Below are 14,036 nucleotides of genomic sequence, written 5' to 3' on the forward strand. Positions count from 1 at the left end.
AGAAACGTGACACGTTCGTGGCCTTCCTGTAGCCCGGACATGGCCCTGGCTGTCGTTCCCCTCGCCCGCTTGTGTTGCAGGAGCTAGGTGCTCCGCTGCAGGCCCCTCGGGGTCCTTGTCACCTTCCTCAGATGCTGTCTCCTCGCCTCCTCCTCGCCATGGTCAACCCAGGAGGCCCAGAGATGAGCCCATATTGTCCGGAGTTTGACTTCATGAGAATGTGCAGTAGGGGCTTCTTTCGAGCTGTAGCAATAACAATGCAGCTTACTTCTTTTGCACTGTGTGCCAGGCGCTGCCAACCAGAGATCCAAGCCAGAAGCGTGGTGTTGGGGGAGAAACCATGAAAAATGAAGCCAGTTCTGCCCGGTGTGTGTGAACGTAGCTGTACACCAGGCGGAAAGGCGTCTGTCCTTCCCTCCCTCTTCGCATCTTCACCCAGATAACCAATTTGAGTTTACGTTGCAGGGAGAAGAAGGGAAAGAAGGCAGAGGTGGAAAACCAGGGCCCCCTGGAGAGCCGGTAAGGGACTCTAAGGTTCCTATCGCGTACACGCCGGATCAGCCGCTTCTCAGCAGCAACTACTCTGTGTCCAGAGCTCCCGTGAACCGGGCACAGTGAGAGTTATTTGTTGTGCGTTTCTTCATTGACTTCTCCTGAGACCCCTGCAAGGTAAACACCGCTGTCCCCATTTTACAGCTGAGGAAACTGAGTCTCGGGGAGTGAACTCTATGCTGGGGCTCCTGTCCCTCCCTTTCTGCTTTTTTTTTTTAACTGCCTCTGCCGCCTCCATCCTATTGATGTGGAAGGGAACTGGGCAGGTGAGCATTGGCTGGAGTAGAAACCTGACATCCGAAAAGCCTGTTAAACCCCTGAAAGCCTGAACTTCACCTGCCTTCTCTAGGGGATGTGAGTTTGCCCTTTCTTCGACATTGGCATAGAGTTTTTTTTTTCTTTTATCTTTAATGTCAGCTGCGGGGCCACACAGTGAGACGGGCTGTGTGCTGCTGAGGACGTCCGTCTCTGTGGCCCCAGCAGCTATTGGCTGGAAGTGTGCAGTGATTTCTTCAGACCCGCCTCCCTGACCTCGGAGTTGTCCTTCCTTAGGACGGTCAGCCCCTCCTGAGTGTGGCTCTGGGCTCAGTGTTGATGCTGAAGCTTCATTTCCTAGCAGCGGTTTTGTCTTCACAAAGCCCTTCCCCAGCCTCAACACCCAGGGGAAGATGGCAGGTGGCCCCTGGGGCCTAGAGACCTGGTTCTCCCGACGCCCACCAGCAGGAGACAGTTAATGATGGGGATGGGGTGCACCCAGTAAATACCAAGCAGCTGTGCAGAAGACTGCGGATGTTTTCTAGATACTGACATGGGACTTCTCCAAGATACATTGTTGAGTAAAAAACAAGGGCGCAGAGCAGGTGTGTTTAGCCTGCCCTATTTTGTATGAAAATGGGTCTGTGTATATTTATCTAGCATTTACATAAAGGGACTCTGGGAGACTCCAGAAACACCAAGAGAAGTAGTTTCCATCCATGGAGGGAAGTGAGGACGGGTGATTCTGAGCAGAAGGGACAGAGGGATGGGACGTCAATTTTTGGTCCGTAGTATGTTATTTTATTATCTTTTTAATTTTTGGAGCCGTGTGTGCAGTGCTTACTGATAAAATAAAATTAAAATATTTTATGCCAAAATTACAACCACAACCAGAAGAAGAAACTGGCTTCGGATGCTGGCTTCACTCCCTACAGGCTTTGCGACCTGGCTTGAGTCAAAGAGTATCTCCCAGCTTCAGTTTCATTTCAAATAGAATGAGAATAATCGTAGCAACTTGCTGGAGTTGCTGGAGAATCAGATGCGGTGAGAAATTGGTTAAATGCATCAGGCTTCTCTAACTGTTAATTAATTCAGTAAGTTACTTTTCCAACTGCTCTAGTTTTAACTCCTGGTGAGGTTAGAACCTCAGAGCCTTTAGAACCAGTAAGTGGAATTACATAACAGTCTCCAGAGCAAGGCTTGTGCTCCATTTAATTTGTGCGGCCGTAACTGTTATGACTCATTCTGCATCTTATGCAACCTGCCAGAAGTACCTTCTTTATCACTTTTCACTGCTTGCCAGATGCTGAGACCAGGACTCACTGCTGAGGGGAAAGTAAGAGCTTAGGGCAGCGAGCAAAGTAAACAACTCATCTGAGCTGCTGAAGGCTGACGTCCGGCAGCGCAGCCCTGGTGGGCAAGCGGCGGTTAGCCAGGCTGAGGACGTGGCAAGGGAGCGAGAAGGACAGGTATCGCCACCGTGGCTGACAGCTGCCGTGTGCACACCGAGGGGGTACTGAGCGCCTCATTACATTTCACAGTGTAAGCCCCAGGAAACCCCTGTGGGGTGTGGGTATCATTATTGGCCCAGATGAGGAAACTAAGGCACAGAGAGGTTAGATGGGCTGGCCAAGGTCACACCGCTGGTAAATGAAGCATCCGGGACCCGCACCCTGAAGGCTGACCCCAGAGCTCAGTCAACACAGAGCAGGCAATCAGCTTTTTTGCAGAAAGTGTATTATCCTGAGAGGCTGTCACTGACAGTACAGGATAACCGAGGCCCTTGGTCTTCACTCAGTCTGTTTGTGGAATGCCTTTTCCAGATAGGCCTGTGCCAGGAGCTGGGTGTGGACGGATGGGAGGCCAGGTCTGCCCCGGGTAAGCAGTGGCTAAGTCAGTGCATGGAAGGAAAGGCTGGTTCTGCTGGAAGCACAGGGGGCTCGGCAGCTCTCCCCAGCACGTGGTCCAGAGCTCACCTGTCAGTTCGTTCCGGGGTCTCAGCGTGTGGCCATCCTGACCTTTATCACTCTGAGCTGCTTGGGAGGAGATTGGCAGAGGAATGGGGGCACCAGAGGTCCCCTGAGAGCAGACCTGGAGACCAGGATGGGGGGGCGGGTGGGGTATTTGGAGGAGATCCCAGGAGCACGGACAGAGTGAGGAAATGGAACGAGGAAAGAAGGAAAGCTGCTGGCAGGCCAGTGGGCAGACGTTCCAGTGGGCACCTCGGGTCCACTCCCCCGGAGACCAGCTGAGAATGTGTGAGGAGCACACGTGGCCTCCCCAGTCCCACCTGTGTTGGGGAGCAGGAGGCTGGGGTATTCTGCATCAACTTCAGCCTTTCTGCCTGGGGGTTGCTTGTTGGGGCGTGAACTCCCACACACTCGGGCCTTCAACGCCTCGGAGTCAAGTGCCCCAAAGGGCATGGCCTTCTGCCTGAGCGGGGGCTGATCAACAGAGTGGCAGGAGCCCTCCTGGGGAGCCAGGGGGCGTGGCTGGGAAACAGCAGCACTGGCTACTGGCAGTGGGTGGTTAATTTCCACTTTGACTTATTCCTTTAAGTCCCTATACATTGGGGACATGGATGGACAGACAGACAGTAGACAGACAGATGCCGGATGCGTGGATAGATACACAGATAGATGGGTAGATACGCCGCTTTTAGAGTTGCCCGTTTCGTCATTTTTAATAGGAGGCATTGGAGTATTAGTTACAGTGTAGGGTGAAGTACAGAGGCTCTGGAGCCAAAACGCCTGCATTAGAACCCCAGCTGTGTGACCTTGAGCAGGTCGCTTAACCTCTCTGTGCCTTGGAGTTTTGCCTGGGGCAGAACCAAAGTGCCTCCCTCATGGGTTAGAGTGAGGACTCGACACCGTTGTGTGAAGCGCTGGCGTTGTGCCTGGCGCGTGGAAACCCTCAGCAGTGGCTGGTGGTTACCCGTTGCCTGCTGGCAGCTTGGGCCAGTGACGGCTGCCCCACTTGACTGTGGGGCAGGAGCCAGGCTCGCTCACAAAGACCTACGTCAGGGAGGCTGCCCTGAATTTACAGCTGAGAAACAGATCCAGGGAAGGGTAATGACCCCCAAGGTCACACGGCTAGACTTAGACGAGCTGGGACAGAAGAAGAAACAAACTGGGAAGTCAGAGCTTGGTGCCCCATCCTCCTTCCCCTGTAAGTTTCACTCTGAATCCACGGATGCCCTTCTCCCTCTCCCATGCCCCGCCATGGACCCCTTCTGGCCCTCCAGGTTCGTAAGCTGTGAAAATGAAGGGGGACTTGGGGGAGTAGGCCCTCCTGTTACCGTGGAGGCAGGGCCAGCGTGCTGCCCATCTCCCCATCAAGCACACGTGCCCCTTCACCCACTTTCCCGGCTCACCCTAACCCTGCCTCACCTCTCACCGCTTTATCTGGACTTCAGCAGTAAACTGCAGGCCCCCTGTCAGCAGGCACTGCTGCCAGGCTGAGGAGAGCCTCCTTTCGGGTGTTGCTGGGGTCCAATCTGGCTTTGCTGTTTATTAACTCAATGAAACCATAACTTCTTTGAGCCTCAGGTCCCCATCTGTACCATGCAATCGTTACTAGCTGCCTCGAGGTGGTTTTGTGAGTAGGGATAAAGCGGTTTCTAACTTGGGCATCTACATAATTTCTCATCCAGACCAGGACACTTCCAAGGATAAGAAGGGGCACTGTGAATGCATGTTTCAAAGATGAAACCTGTGTAACCAGCACCGTCCCAGGAAAGCCAAGAACATAATAGGCAGGGCTACACTGTGCAGATTTCTACGGACTAAAATGGACCACAGTACCAGAGGGTAGGGTTGGCAGGGGGCAGAGACTGGCTGGTGGAAATACGATGCTGTGAAGCTCCGGCAGCTGAGAATAGGAAGATCCTGCAAATGTTGTCCTCAAGTTCTTCTTTTCTTCTTTATCCTCAGGGCAAAGCAGGAGAGCCAGGTCTGCCAGGACCGGAGGGTGCCCGCGGTCCCCCTGTAAGTGCTGAGTGTGTGTGTGTGTGTGTGTTTGTGTGTGTGTTGTCCACAGAAGAATAAAACCATCAGTCACTTGGCTGTGACACCGTGGGTAGGGTTCTCTGAGACTGCCTGGCCGTGGATTCCAGAAGTACCTCTCTTCCAAGACCTTGGTACTTCTGTGCAGTAAATCCAGGCCTTTCACATGCCATTGCTGTAAAATTTATTTTCAAATTGCACCCATTGTTACTTGTTGTTCTAAGTTTTCTTTGCTCTTATCCTATTTATTATAATTTTAATGGACTTCCTCTGGATGATAGAACCTAAAAATGAGTCTCAATTTTAATTCTGAACCCTTTTCACAGCTAAAGTGTTTTTCCCCAGTTATAACAGTGACTCATTCTCATTGCATAACAATAACAAATGATGATGGTAATAAAAGAGAAAGAATAAGAAAAGTAATGTTATAGAGAAGAAAATAGAGTTACTTATAATTCTACAACACAGAAGTAAAGCTCTTTTAATGTTCTAGTATGTTTTTTTAGTCTTTTTTTCTATGTATGAAATCCAACATTTATATATCTAAATCTACATCTATCATTTATATATCTAAATCTGTATCTAGCTGTCGAGCTATTTATTATACCTATATACAGACACCTTTTGTTTTTTAAGAACCACCATTTCATCTTTTTATTATATAAAATTTCAAACACACACCAAGTAAACAGAATAGTGAAATGAACTCCCATGTGCCAGTCACTCAGCTCCAATCATCATTATTCTGCTTCATATCTACCTCTACTCATTTCCTATACCCTACTCAATACTTTTCAAGTTTTTTGATATAAAATTTACATACATCAAAAAATCTTAACTGTATCATTTGGACAAATAGATATACACATGTAACCCACATCATCATTTCATTTTAAGCCCCGTGGTTTTCTACAGGGTTCTAAAACAAGACTCAACAACTTGGATCCAATTTTAATGTCAGGATGGCCAGCCCAATGCCAATGGCTTAGATTGCATGATCAGTTAGCAGTGGATATGTTGAAGGGATGTCGAGGTAGGGCGGGGTATACTGTTATGTATATATATGCATAAAAGATCCACAACAGAGCAGAACAGGAAAGAAACGTACCTTGCAAGTAAAGGAGTTCGACTTAGAGCGATCTATGATAGAAGATAAGCAAGCCCACAAGAGAGAGAAGAGACTTCTTAACTTTATAAACTCCAGGAGAAAAAGAAGAGACTTCCTACTTTTTAGCTTTTAGATGGCAATTAGAGGAATCCCAAAACAGGGCCTAAGAGGTTGCCTTGATCGTCAGTGTTTTAAAGCTTCTCCACAGCCTGTTGAAAAGGCTCGTGCTTGACAGAGCCTTCAGTGCATATCTTCACTCTCTCCTACCTATAAAAATGAACTCTATGTATTTTGGGGTTGTTGGGTTTTTTTAGCTAAATGATTTACCCCTTTATAATTTCAAAATTGTTTACAAAATTCCTTAAATTTTCTTTGGAAACGAATATGATGTTCAATGAAAATCTTAAAATCCAATTATCTGGCAAGAAGTAGGAGATCAAAATGCTAGTTCTATTTCCTTAATGTGTTTTCCTGTTAAAAAAAAAAATCAATAACTCACCTGGCTAGTATTCAATAAGGAGGAAATAAAACACAAAAAATACTTTCCTTTTTCCCAACTATCCTTGCTTTTCACCTGCTTGCATCAGGAGAAGAAACCTAAGGATGGGGACTACCACCTCTTACGGGGATTAAAACACAGAATTAGTGATTTTGTTTTTAAGGTCGTTTCTGGTTTATTGGAGGGAGGGTTTTTTTTTTTTTTTTTTCTTTTTTCAGCCGTGGAGATCCATTTGCTGGCAAGTGTGCTGGGGCAAGAGCCACCTCTCAACAGAGAGTTGTAAGGAATCTTCCTTCAGTGCAGGGACAGAGGTTAGAGACCCAGGCAGTTGAAAGAACACCACCTCCTCTGGCTGGCACGGCGTGAGCTTGGAAATAAGACAGACCTGGGCTCAGCTTTCACTTTGTCATTTATTAACTTTGTGACCTGGGTCAGGGGACCGTTCTGAACCTCTGTTTCTTCTTTTATGAAATGGGCATCAGAATAGCTCCCACTTCTATAGGGTGGTTGTGAGTACTGAAGGAGAAGATAAAACATGGAAAATTCCCAGCCAAGTGTCTGGGACGTTGTGTGTGGCTCCCTTAGCTGGTGCTTTTGTCCGTGATTATTTGGGAGGAGAGCAACCAGGGTCCCTGCCTCTGCGCTGGCTGGATTTGGGGAAGATGCTGGGCCCCAGGAGGCCCTGTCCCTCCCCAGGGAAAGGGAACTGGCCTATTTTGAACAGTGGAGAGCACTGTCTATCTCTTCTTCAATCCTTACGGCAACTCTGCAGAAGCGGGTTCTACCCTCACTTTACAGATGTGGAAACTGACTCCCAGTGAGGAGAAGTAAAGCACCCAAGACCCACAGCTAGAAAGTGGGGAGCCATGGTTCAGTTCCAGGCCTGACCCCAAAGTCAGCCCTGCTCCATCATACTTAATAGCATGGAAAGCCCCTTTCCATAGATTAATCCCGCAAAGCTCTGCCAGGTGGGTATTTTTATTATCCTCATTTCATAGATGGTGATGTTAGGACTCCAAGGGGTAGGTTGACTTTTCCGAGGTCACAGTGGTTCAATCTGGAGTCACATCTAGGCGACTTCATCTCCTCCTCCCAGGCTCTGAGAGCTTCCCTTTGTGTTGCACCGCCCTGTGGCCTGGGAAGTGACCTTCAGAGCCTCCCTCCTAAGGCCACCCATTCTTATCCCCCAAGTGGTGAGAAACAGGAAAGAGAAAGCGTTGCCAGGGTAACAAGCACAATCACACAGCAGGGGGGCTGCTAGGCCATAGCTCTCATCAGATGGCCAGGCCAGAGGGCTGTCTTCTCCCCAGTAGCGTCTTCACTTGCTTTTTGAAACCAGGAGATAAACTCAGGAGATAAGGTCTGAGAAGGGCCCGGTGGCGTCAGCTGGGAGGCATTTGGCCTTGGCCCCAGAGGGCCCTGTTTGGCCACACACTGCTGCCTCCCAGAGTTGAGTGTGGCACTGGAGAGGCTTTGAATCATGCAGTTTGAATCATGGCTCTACCGCTTACTCTCTGTGTGATAGATCGGCCTGAGCTTCTTTTCTATAAAGTGGGGAAAATAAATCCCATCTTACAGGACTTCATTGCACTGAAATGGGAGCGTGTCCCAGGGCTGCAGCACATATGCAGTAGGGGCTCTGCAGATGGGGTTCTCCTCTCTTTCCCCTGCTGCATTCCTGCCCCTCTCTCCCCGCCTCGTTCCTTCCTCACGGCGAGTGAGAGGCTAGGACAGGACCTCAACGCTCACCGCTCGGAGACGGGCACGATTTCCTGTGCTGTGCAGCCCCTGTCTGTGGGGCTTGTGTTGACAAGTGAAATTAAATTCAAGACCCCGTCCCAGGTGCTCCCCAGACCCTCTGACCTTGACCTCTGTGCACAGGCATCAGCCCTCGTACAAGGGCATCGCTCTGAGTCAGCCACTGGCTGGGGACTCAGTCGAGCAGGACACTCAGAGCAGTGCTCTGGCAGCGATGACGTGAGGAGGTGACGCACAGAGAGAAAGGTGCCAGGAAGACGGTAGATGGTGACAGTGGGAGGGGCGGGTGAGATGCTGGAGTTGGGATGGGAGGCTGGCCGAGAGCAAGGCCTGTAACCGGTGGTGGGGGGGGGGATTTATCCGACGGGCAAGTGCGCACCAGCAGGAGGGAACAGCAGTGAACACGTGAGGCTGGCCGCAGGAGCCACGGGTGGGGCGGGACGTACAGCAGGACAGGGCCCCGGGACCTGGACTTGGTCCCCCAGTGCGGGGAGGGTGGGCAGGGGCTGCTCAGGTGCGGGATCAGTGTCCCGTGAATGCCTGGGTCTCAGCAGGTGGGCAAGCACCCTGACGCCCGGGCTGCGGAGATGCTGTTCCAGATGGTCAGGGGCAGAGCCTGGGGCAGGACAGTGGGAAGTGGGAGGGCTTTGGGGCTGCGCAGGCCTGCCTGGATCCAAATCCGATTCCTTTCTAGCTGTGGGGCTTTGGGCAGGTGTTCTACCTCTCTGAGACTCAGCTTCCTCGTCTGTGAAGTGGGGATTATTACACAATCAGGGTGGCCTGACTGTTAACAGATGATAGCGTCAGCTCCGCTAATGGCTTCCTCTTTGCTCAGAGGGCTTGTGCTTCAGGGAGAATATCTCAAGCTGCTCTTCTGCGCAGGGAGGGCCCAGCCCCACGGCCCAGTATGAGGCTTCCGGGCTGGCTCTACTCACAGGTGCTGGGGGGGGACCAGCGATGGCTACAGGAACGAGGAAGGTGCCCAGGTCCTAACTTGGGGTGAAGGCAGTGTTGTCGCAAAGGGAACCGCCTACCCCAGGATCCAGGCGGAGGGGTCCAAGCCACGTGGTATCAGATGAGGAAGAAGCGGGAGTTCAGGAGCCACGTGGGGAGACCCCACCACCCTCCAGGACATTTGTGGGATGGGGCCCTGCAGCCCTACCCTCGCTGCAGAGTGACCAGGAGGAAGGGCCTGGCCACCCAGTCAGGCATCAGGGACCTGGCCCATGCCTGGCAACTGGTCAGGAACGAGGGGCATCGGGTGAGACAGAGAGGGGTCAGGGCGCGCTGGACCGTCTCCCTGGAGTCCGCCCTGCCCCGCGTTACCAGCCTGCTCCTTGGTGGGATAACTTCATTCTCTTTCTTCTAGGGCTTCAAGGGACACACAGGCGACTCTGGCCACCCTGGCCCCCGGGTAAGTGGACATGTCGCCATCAGGTCGTCCCAGCGCACCTGAGCCGGCACTTCTAGGCGGAGGGCTCCCGGGCCCTGCGGGCGGGGCAGTGCCGTGCCACCTGAGAGGGGACAGTGGCAGCATTGGAAGCATCATCCCTCCTCGGTCAGGTGTTTCTAGACATTTCTTCTGGGGGCCAGACGCTGATGTACAACCAGTTCGACCAAGACAGCCTGAAGTCAGGTGTGGTCACTGCCGGCTGTGCCGCCCACAGACTGTGCTGTCCTGGGTCCGGGGAGGCGAGTGCTGTCGTTAGGTCTACTTTCCAGGGGAGGGAACTGAGGCCCAGAGGCTGTGGGTGGTTTTCCCGAGGTCCCAGAGCTAATGTGTGGAAAGCTTCGGCTTAGCCCAGGTGGAAGACCCTGGGCCCTGTCTTCCTATCCTTTACCTTCCCCCGTCTCTTCCAAGTGCCCCAAACAGAAGGACCCTCAGGGGGCCGCCAGTTAACCCCACTGCTCTGTACAGCACGGAGAAAGCTGAGGCGCAGAGGGGGCCCGGTGGGTCCGCAGGTGGGGAGACGGGGTCCCCAGCAGTTTGCCCGCTCCGTCAGGCGGTGCTTCCCTGCAGCTCAGAGTGGCAGAGCAGGCCCAGGGCTCGAAGGCGGCCTTGAGGGCACTGCAGACCCCACTTGGGGCCAGGACTCAGTAGGGAGCTTGCGGGCGGGCCGTCCTCCTCTCCCCCCCTCCCAGATGCTCCGAGACCACTGCAGCCGGGACAGCAGGCGTTGTGCATCTCTCTCCCTAACAGCAGCTGTTTTGTTTCTGCTTCCCCTTCTAGGGAGAGCCTGGGGCCGTGGGGCCCGCTGGCCGGGAAGGGTCACCGGGAAAAGATGTGAGTGTGGGTGTCCTCCTGTGGGGCCTGGGCCTGTGGGAGGAGGGGGTGTAGAGGACGTGCGTCACTGAAGGACCAAGAGATGCCCAGGAACTGGACTGGGGGGCTGGTGCCACTGTGGAGAGAGTCACGGGCGAATTCCAGGAATCTGCTGGTGATGCCTCACCTTCCAGCACCACGGGCTGCATGAGTCCTCCTTGGGGTCCCGAGGAGGCCCCGGGTCTGGGCTTCCGGCTAAAAGGGTTGGTGCCCATGCCATATGACAGATAAGGAGGCTCTGCTGAATCCGTCATGATTTGTCTGTTGACCTCAGTGATGCGCGAGTTGGATCTGGCCTTACGTGGACTCAAGTGGCGTTTCAGAGTCTCCCCAGATTATTTCTCCATCTCCAGTGTTCTGTAGCTTCATGGATCCATCACGGCACCGCTGTGTACCCCTCACCTGCTCTCACCGACTCGGGGTCAAGTCAGGGTGGGACGAACCATCTTTTACCCCAGTCGTACGAATAGAAAAACTAAGACCCAGAGAGGTCAGGAGACTTCCTCATGGTCACACAGAGTCAGAGGCAGGAGGAAGCAGTGTGGAGTCCAGATCTGCCAGCTCCGCATCCCCACAGGGCACTGGCCTTGGGACGTGACAGCCTGCAGGGCCATCTGACACGTGAGGACACAGCTTGGCCTCCCGGGAGTGGGTGCTGGGCCAGGAGCACGGGCACACGGTCCTCAGGTCCAAGGCGGCCCCATGCCCGCCCCCTTGCATCCTTCAGGACCTGCCTTTAACCCCTGGCGAAGTGCCCTCTGCCCCTTGGTTCTTGTCCTGTGTTGTCTCCTTGGCTGACCTGTTGTCATGAGACGATGGAGCAGGGAAGGGTCTTAGCAGAAATCCGATCTCGTTCTTGTGCTTTTCCTGAGCAGGGGGACCCATGTCACCAACCCCAGCCTACTGTGAGCAGGCCCTGCACTGAGTTCAAAGCAGAAGAGCTGCACTGACCCCAAGCGAGGCCTCGCCCCAGCCTATCCCCCAAAGGTGCCTCTCAGGTGCTGAAGGGCAACTTGAGCATCCTGGTCTTGCCAACCCCGCTCACTTCAGTTTACAGCACAGGGCACGAGGGGAGCTCCCCAGGCAGGGGGGTGGTTGGGATTCAGCTCTCCCAGGAGGTCAGGCTGCAGCTGGGACAGGAGCCCAGGATGCCAGCCCGTGGTGCACATGCCTTCTTCCCCCCTTCTCAGCTCTCTGACTTGTAATTTAAAAACTCCATCTTCTGGGGTGTTCTACAGTCTAATTTGCGTAGGAGCATGGCCAAGCTTCTGTTTTTTTCATTCATTACACGGGGAGAATTACAGCCCTGTCAGGAGTGTGCCTGGAAGACCACGTAGGTGGTGGCGGCGAATCCCCACTGCTTGGCACCCTGGAAGGTTCTCTACACCCTCCAGGTGGAGTTTTTCTTACTGTGAGGACTGAGGCAGGAGTGGCCCCAGGTGACTGTCCAGTGACTCAGGGAGAGGACACCAAGAGAAGTTCTCTTCCCTGTTACCTGCCTTAGTTCCAGATGGAGCCCCCCGAAATCCCTGTGGGGACAGGGATTTATTCAGCTGCAGGAAGTGAGTTTGTCCGTATTCAGAATAACTGGTGACTGATGATGAGACGGCTTGGGCACCATTTGTTGGTCCTCTTGGGTAACTGGGTGAAGTTTGGTCCACATTTGAAACTGTGTCTCTGCCGTCTTCACGCGGCAACTCTGGATAATGTGATCTCTCTCTGTTCCAGGGTGACATTGGACCCACAGGGCCACAGGGTCCCCGAGGACTGAGGGGCTTACCGGTGAGTTCTGCTTTGAGACTAACCTGCTCCATGCTTTGGCAGGGCCTGCTACCATGGTAATATTTGGTTGGTTCATCCTGGTACAGCCCTATGTGTTGTTAAACAAATGACAGGATGTCTTAGCAGTTGGTAAATAGCCATTGCCCTAAGCCCCCCGAGTGGCCTAGGGCACACTCTCCAGGCTCTTTTCTGGGACCGCCTACCCACAACCCGGAAACTTAAAAGGTGCCACTCGGCATGGCAGGAGTGCTGTAGGACTTCCCCTCCAATCATGCTCTAGCTTTAGGGCATTCTGGCGTTCAGGGCATGCTCTGTATGAGTTCACTAGAGCTGTCATTGCAAAGAACCACAGCGCAGTGGCTTAAACAACGGAAATTTATTGTCTCTCAGGTATGGAGGCTAGAAATCCAAGACATTTATTGTCTCACTGTTCTGTAAGCTAGGAGTCCAAGATCAAGATGCCAGCAGAATCGGTTCCTTCTGAGGGCTGTGAGGGAGAATCGTCCCTCAGAAGGCCTCTCTTAGCCTCTGGTGGTTTGCAAGCAATCTCTGGCATCCTTGGCTCGTGGAAGCATCACCCCAGCCTCTGCCCTCATCTTCACATGGTATTCTCCCTGAGGACGTGTCTCTGGTCCAAATGTCCCCTTTTTATAAAGACACCAGTCATATTGGATAAGGGGCCCATCCTACTCCAGTATGACCTCATCTTAATTAATTATGTATGCAAGGACCCTATTTCCAAATAAGTTCATGTTCTGACATACTGAGGATTAAGACTTCAACATATGGATTGGCGGTGGGAGGACACAATTTAACTCATAACACGCCATGTGGTTAATAAACATTTTGAATATTATCTCTGCCCGTACATGTACTTAAGTTAATCTTTCTCTTATCCAAGAGCAGCCTGAGCGAATATGGGAGAGGGATGTAGAAGATAGATACTTACATTCCCGGTTCTGTGCCAAAAGAAGCACCTGCCTTATCCCATTTAACCCAGGGCCCTTATCATAGGGGCTGTTGTAGTGTATAATATGTGCCTGTACATATGAGCATAAATGTGACCCATGATAATGGTGCGAGGACTCATACAGGATGGAATGTTACAAAGTAAAGAGAAAACTCCCTCTTTATCCCCTCATCCCACACTCCAGAGGGAGCCACTGTTAATAGCATTTTGTGTATCTTTGAAAATATTTTCAATACACCTACTAGCATATAGACAGAATGCATGCTTCTTACACACTTCATCTTTGCAACTTGCTTATTTTGCGTAGCTTGTGTGCATGTGCGTATATTTTGAATGAGTAATGGAATCAATGAATGAGTGAGTAAACCTGTAAGGCAGATAGATATATGGGCTTCCTGGGTCTAGGTTACACAGCTGGCAAGAGCTTCCGGGGGGGATTTAAACCCAGGACTTTCTGACATCATATCCGATGTTCTCCACCTCTCGTGGCCGTGGCCGTGAGCTTTGTCTTCAGGCTCCTACGGAAGGAACGTGGGGGGCAGGTCACATGTGTTTGACTCACCAGGTGGAGCCCCACTCTTCCCTAATGGGGCCACAATGACTCACATCCAGCCCCCCATCCTGAGTCGGCGGTCTGTGAGGGTTCAGGGTGCCCTCCGTGCCCGCGGTCTGTGATCCCCAGGGGCCAGAGGACGGGCGCGGACAGCCTTCTGATCAGGGCGCGGGGCCTGTGCCGCCCGGTGGCCCTGTGCTGTCCTGGGCCTCCCGTCCTCTGGGCAGGCAAC

At 52.4% G+C, this 14,036-nt stretch overlaps 1 protein-coding gene across 2 annotated transcripts in view; it reads left to right on the top strand.

Moving 5' to 3' along the window:
• Positions 1–14,036, top strand: part of COL22A1 (collagen type XXII alpha 1 chain) — a 263,198-nt gene that overhangs the window by 230,517 nt on the left and 18,645 nt on the right. For both annotated transcript variants that reach the window (XM_082364599.1, XM_082364598.1), the window contains 5 exons: positions 466–519; positions 4,740–4,793; positions 9,546–9,590; positions 10,407–10,460; positions 12,228–12,281. In XM_082364599.1, the coding sequence (XP_082220725.1) occupies positions 466–519; positions 4,740–4,793; positions 9,546–9,590; positions 10,407–10,460; positions 12,228–12,281 (261 nt within the window). The remainder of the gene's footprint in view (positions 1–465; positions 520–4,739; positions 4,794–9,545; positions 9,591–10,406; positions 10,461–12,227; positions 12,282–14,036) is intronic.

This window comes from Balaenoptera borealis (genome assembly GCF_965194805.1).
Source record: "Balaenoptera borealis genome assembly, chromosome: 17".
NCBI lineage: Eukaryota > Metazoa > Chordata > Mammalia > Artiodactyla > Balaenopteridae > Balaenoptera > Balaenoptera borealis.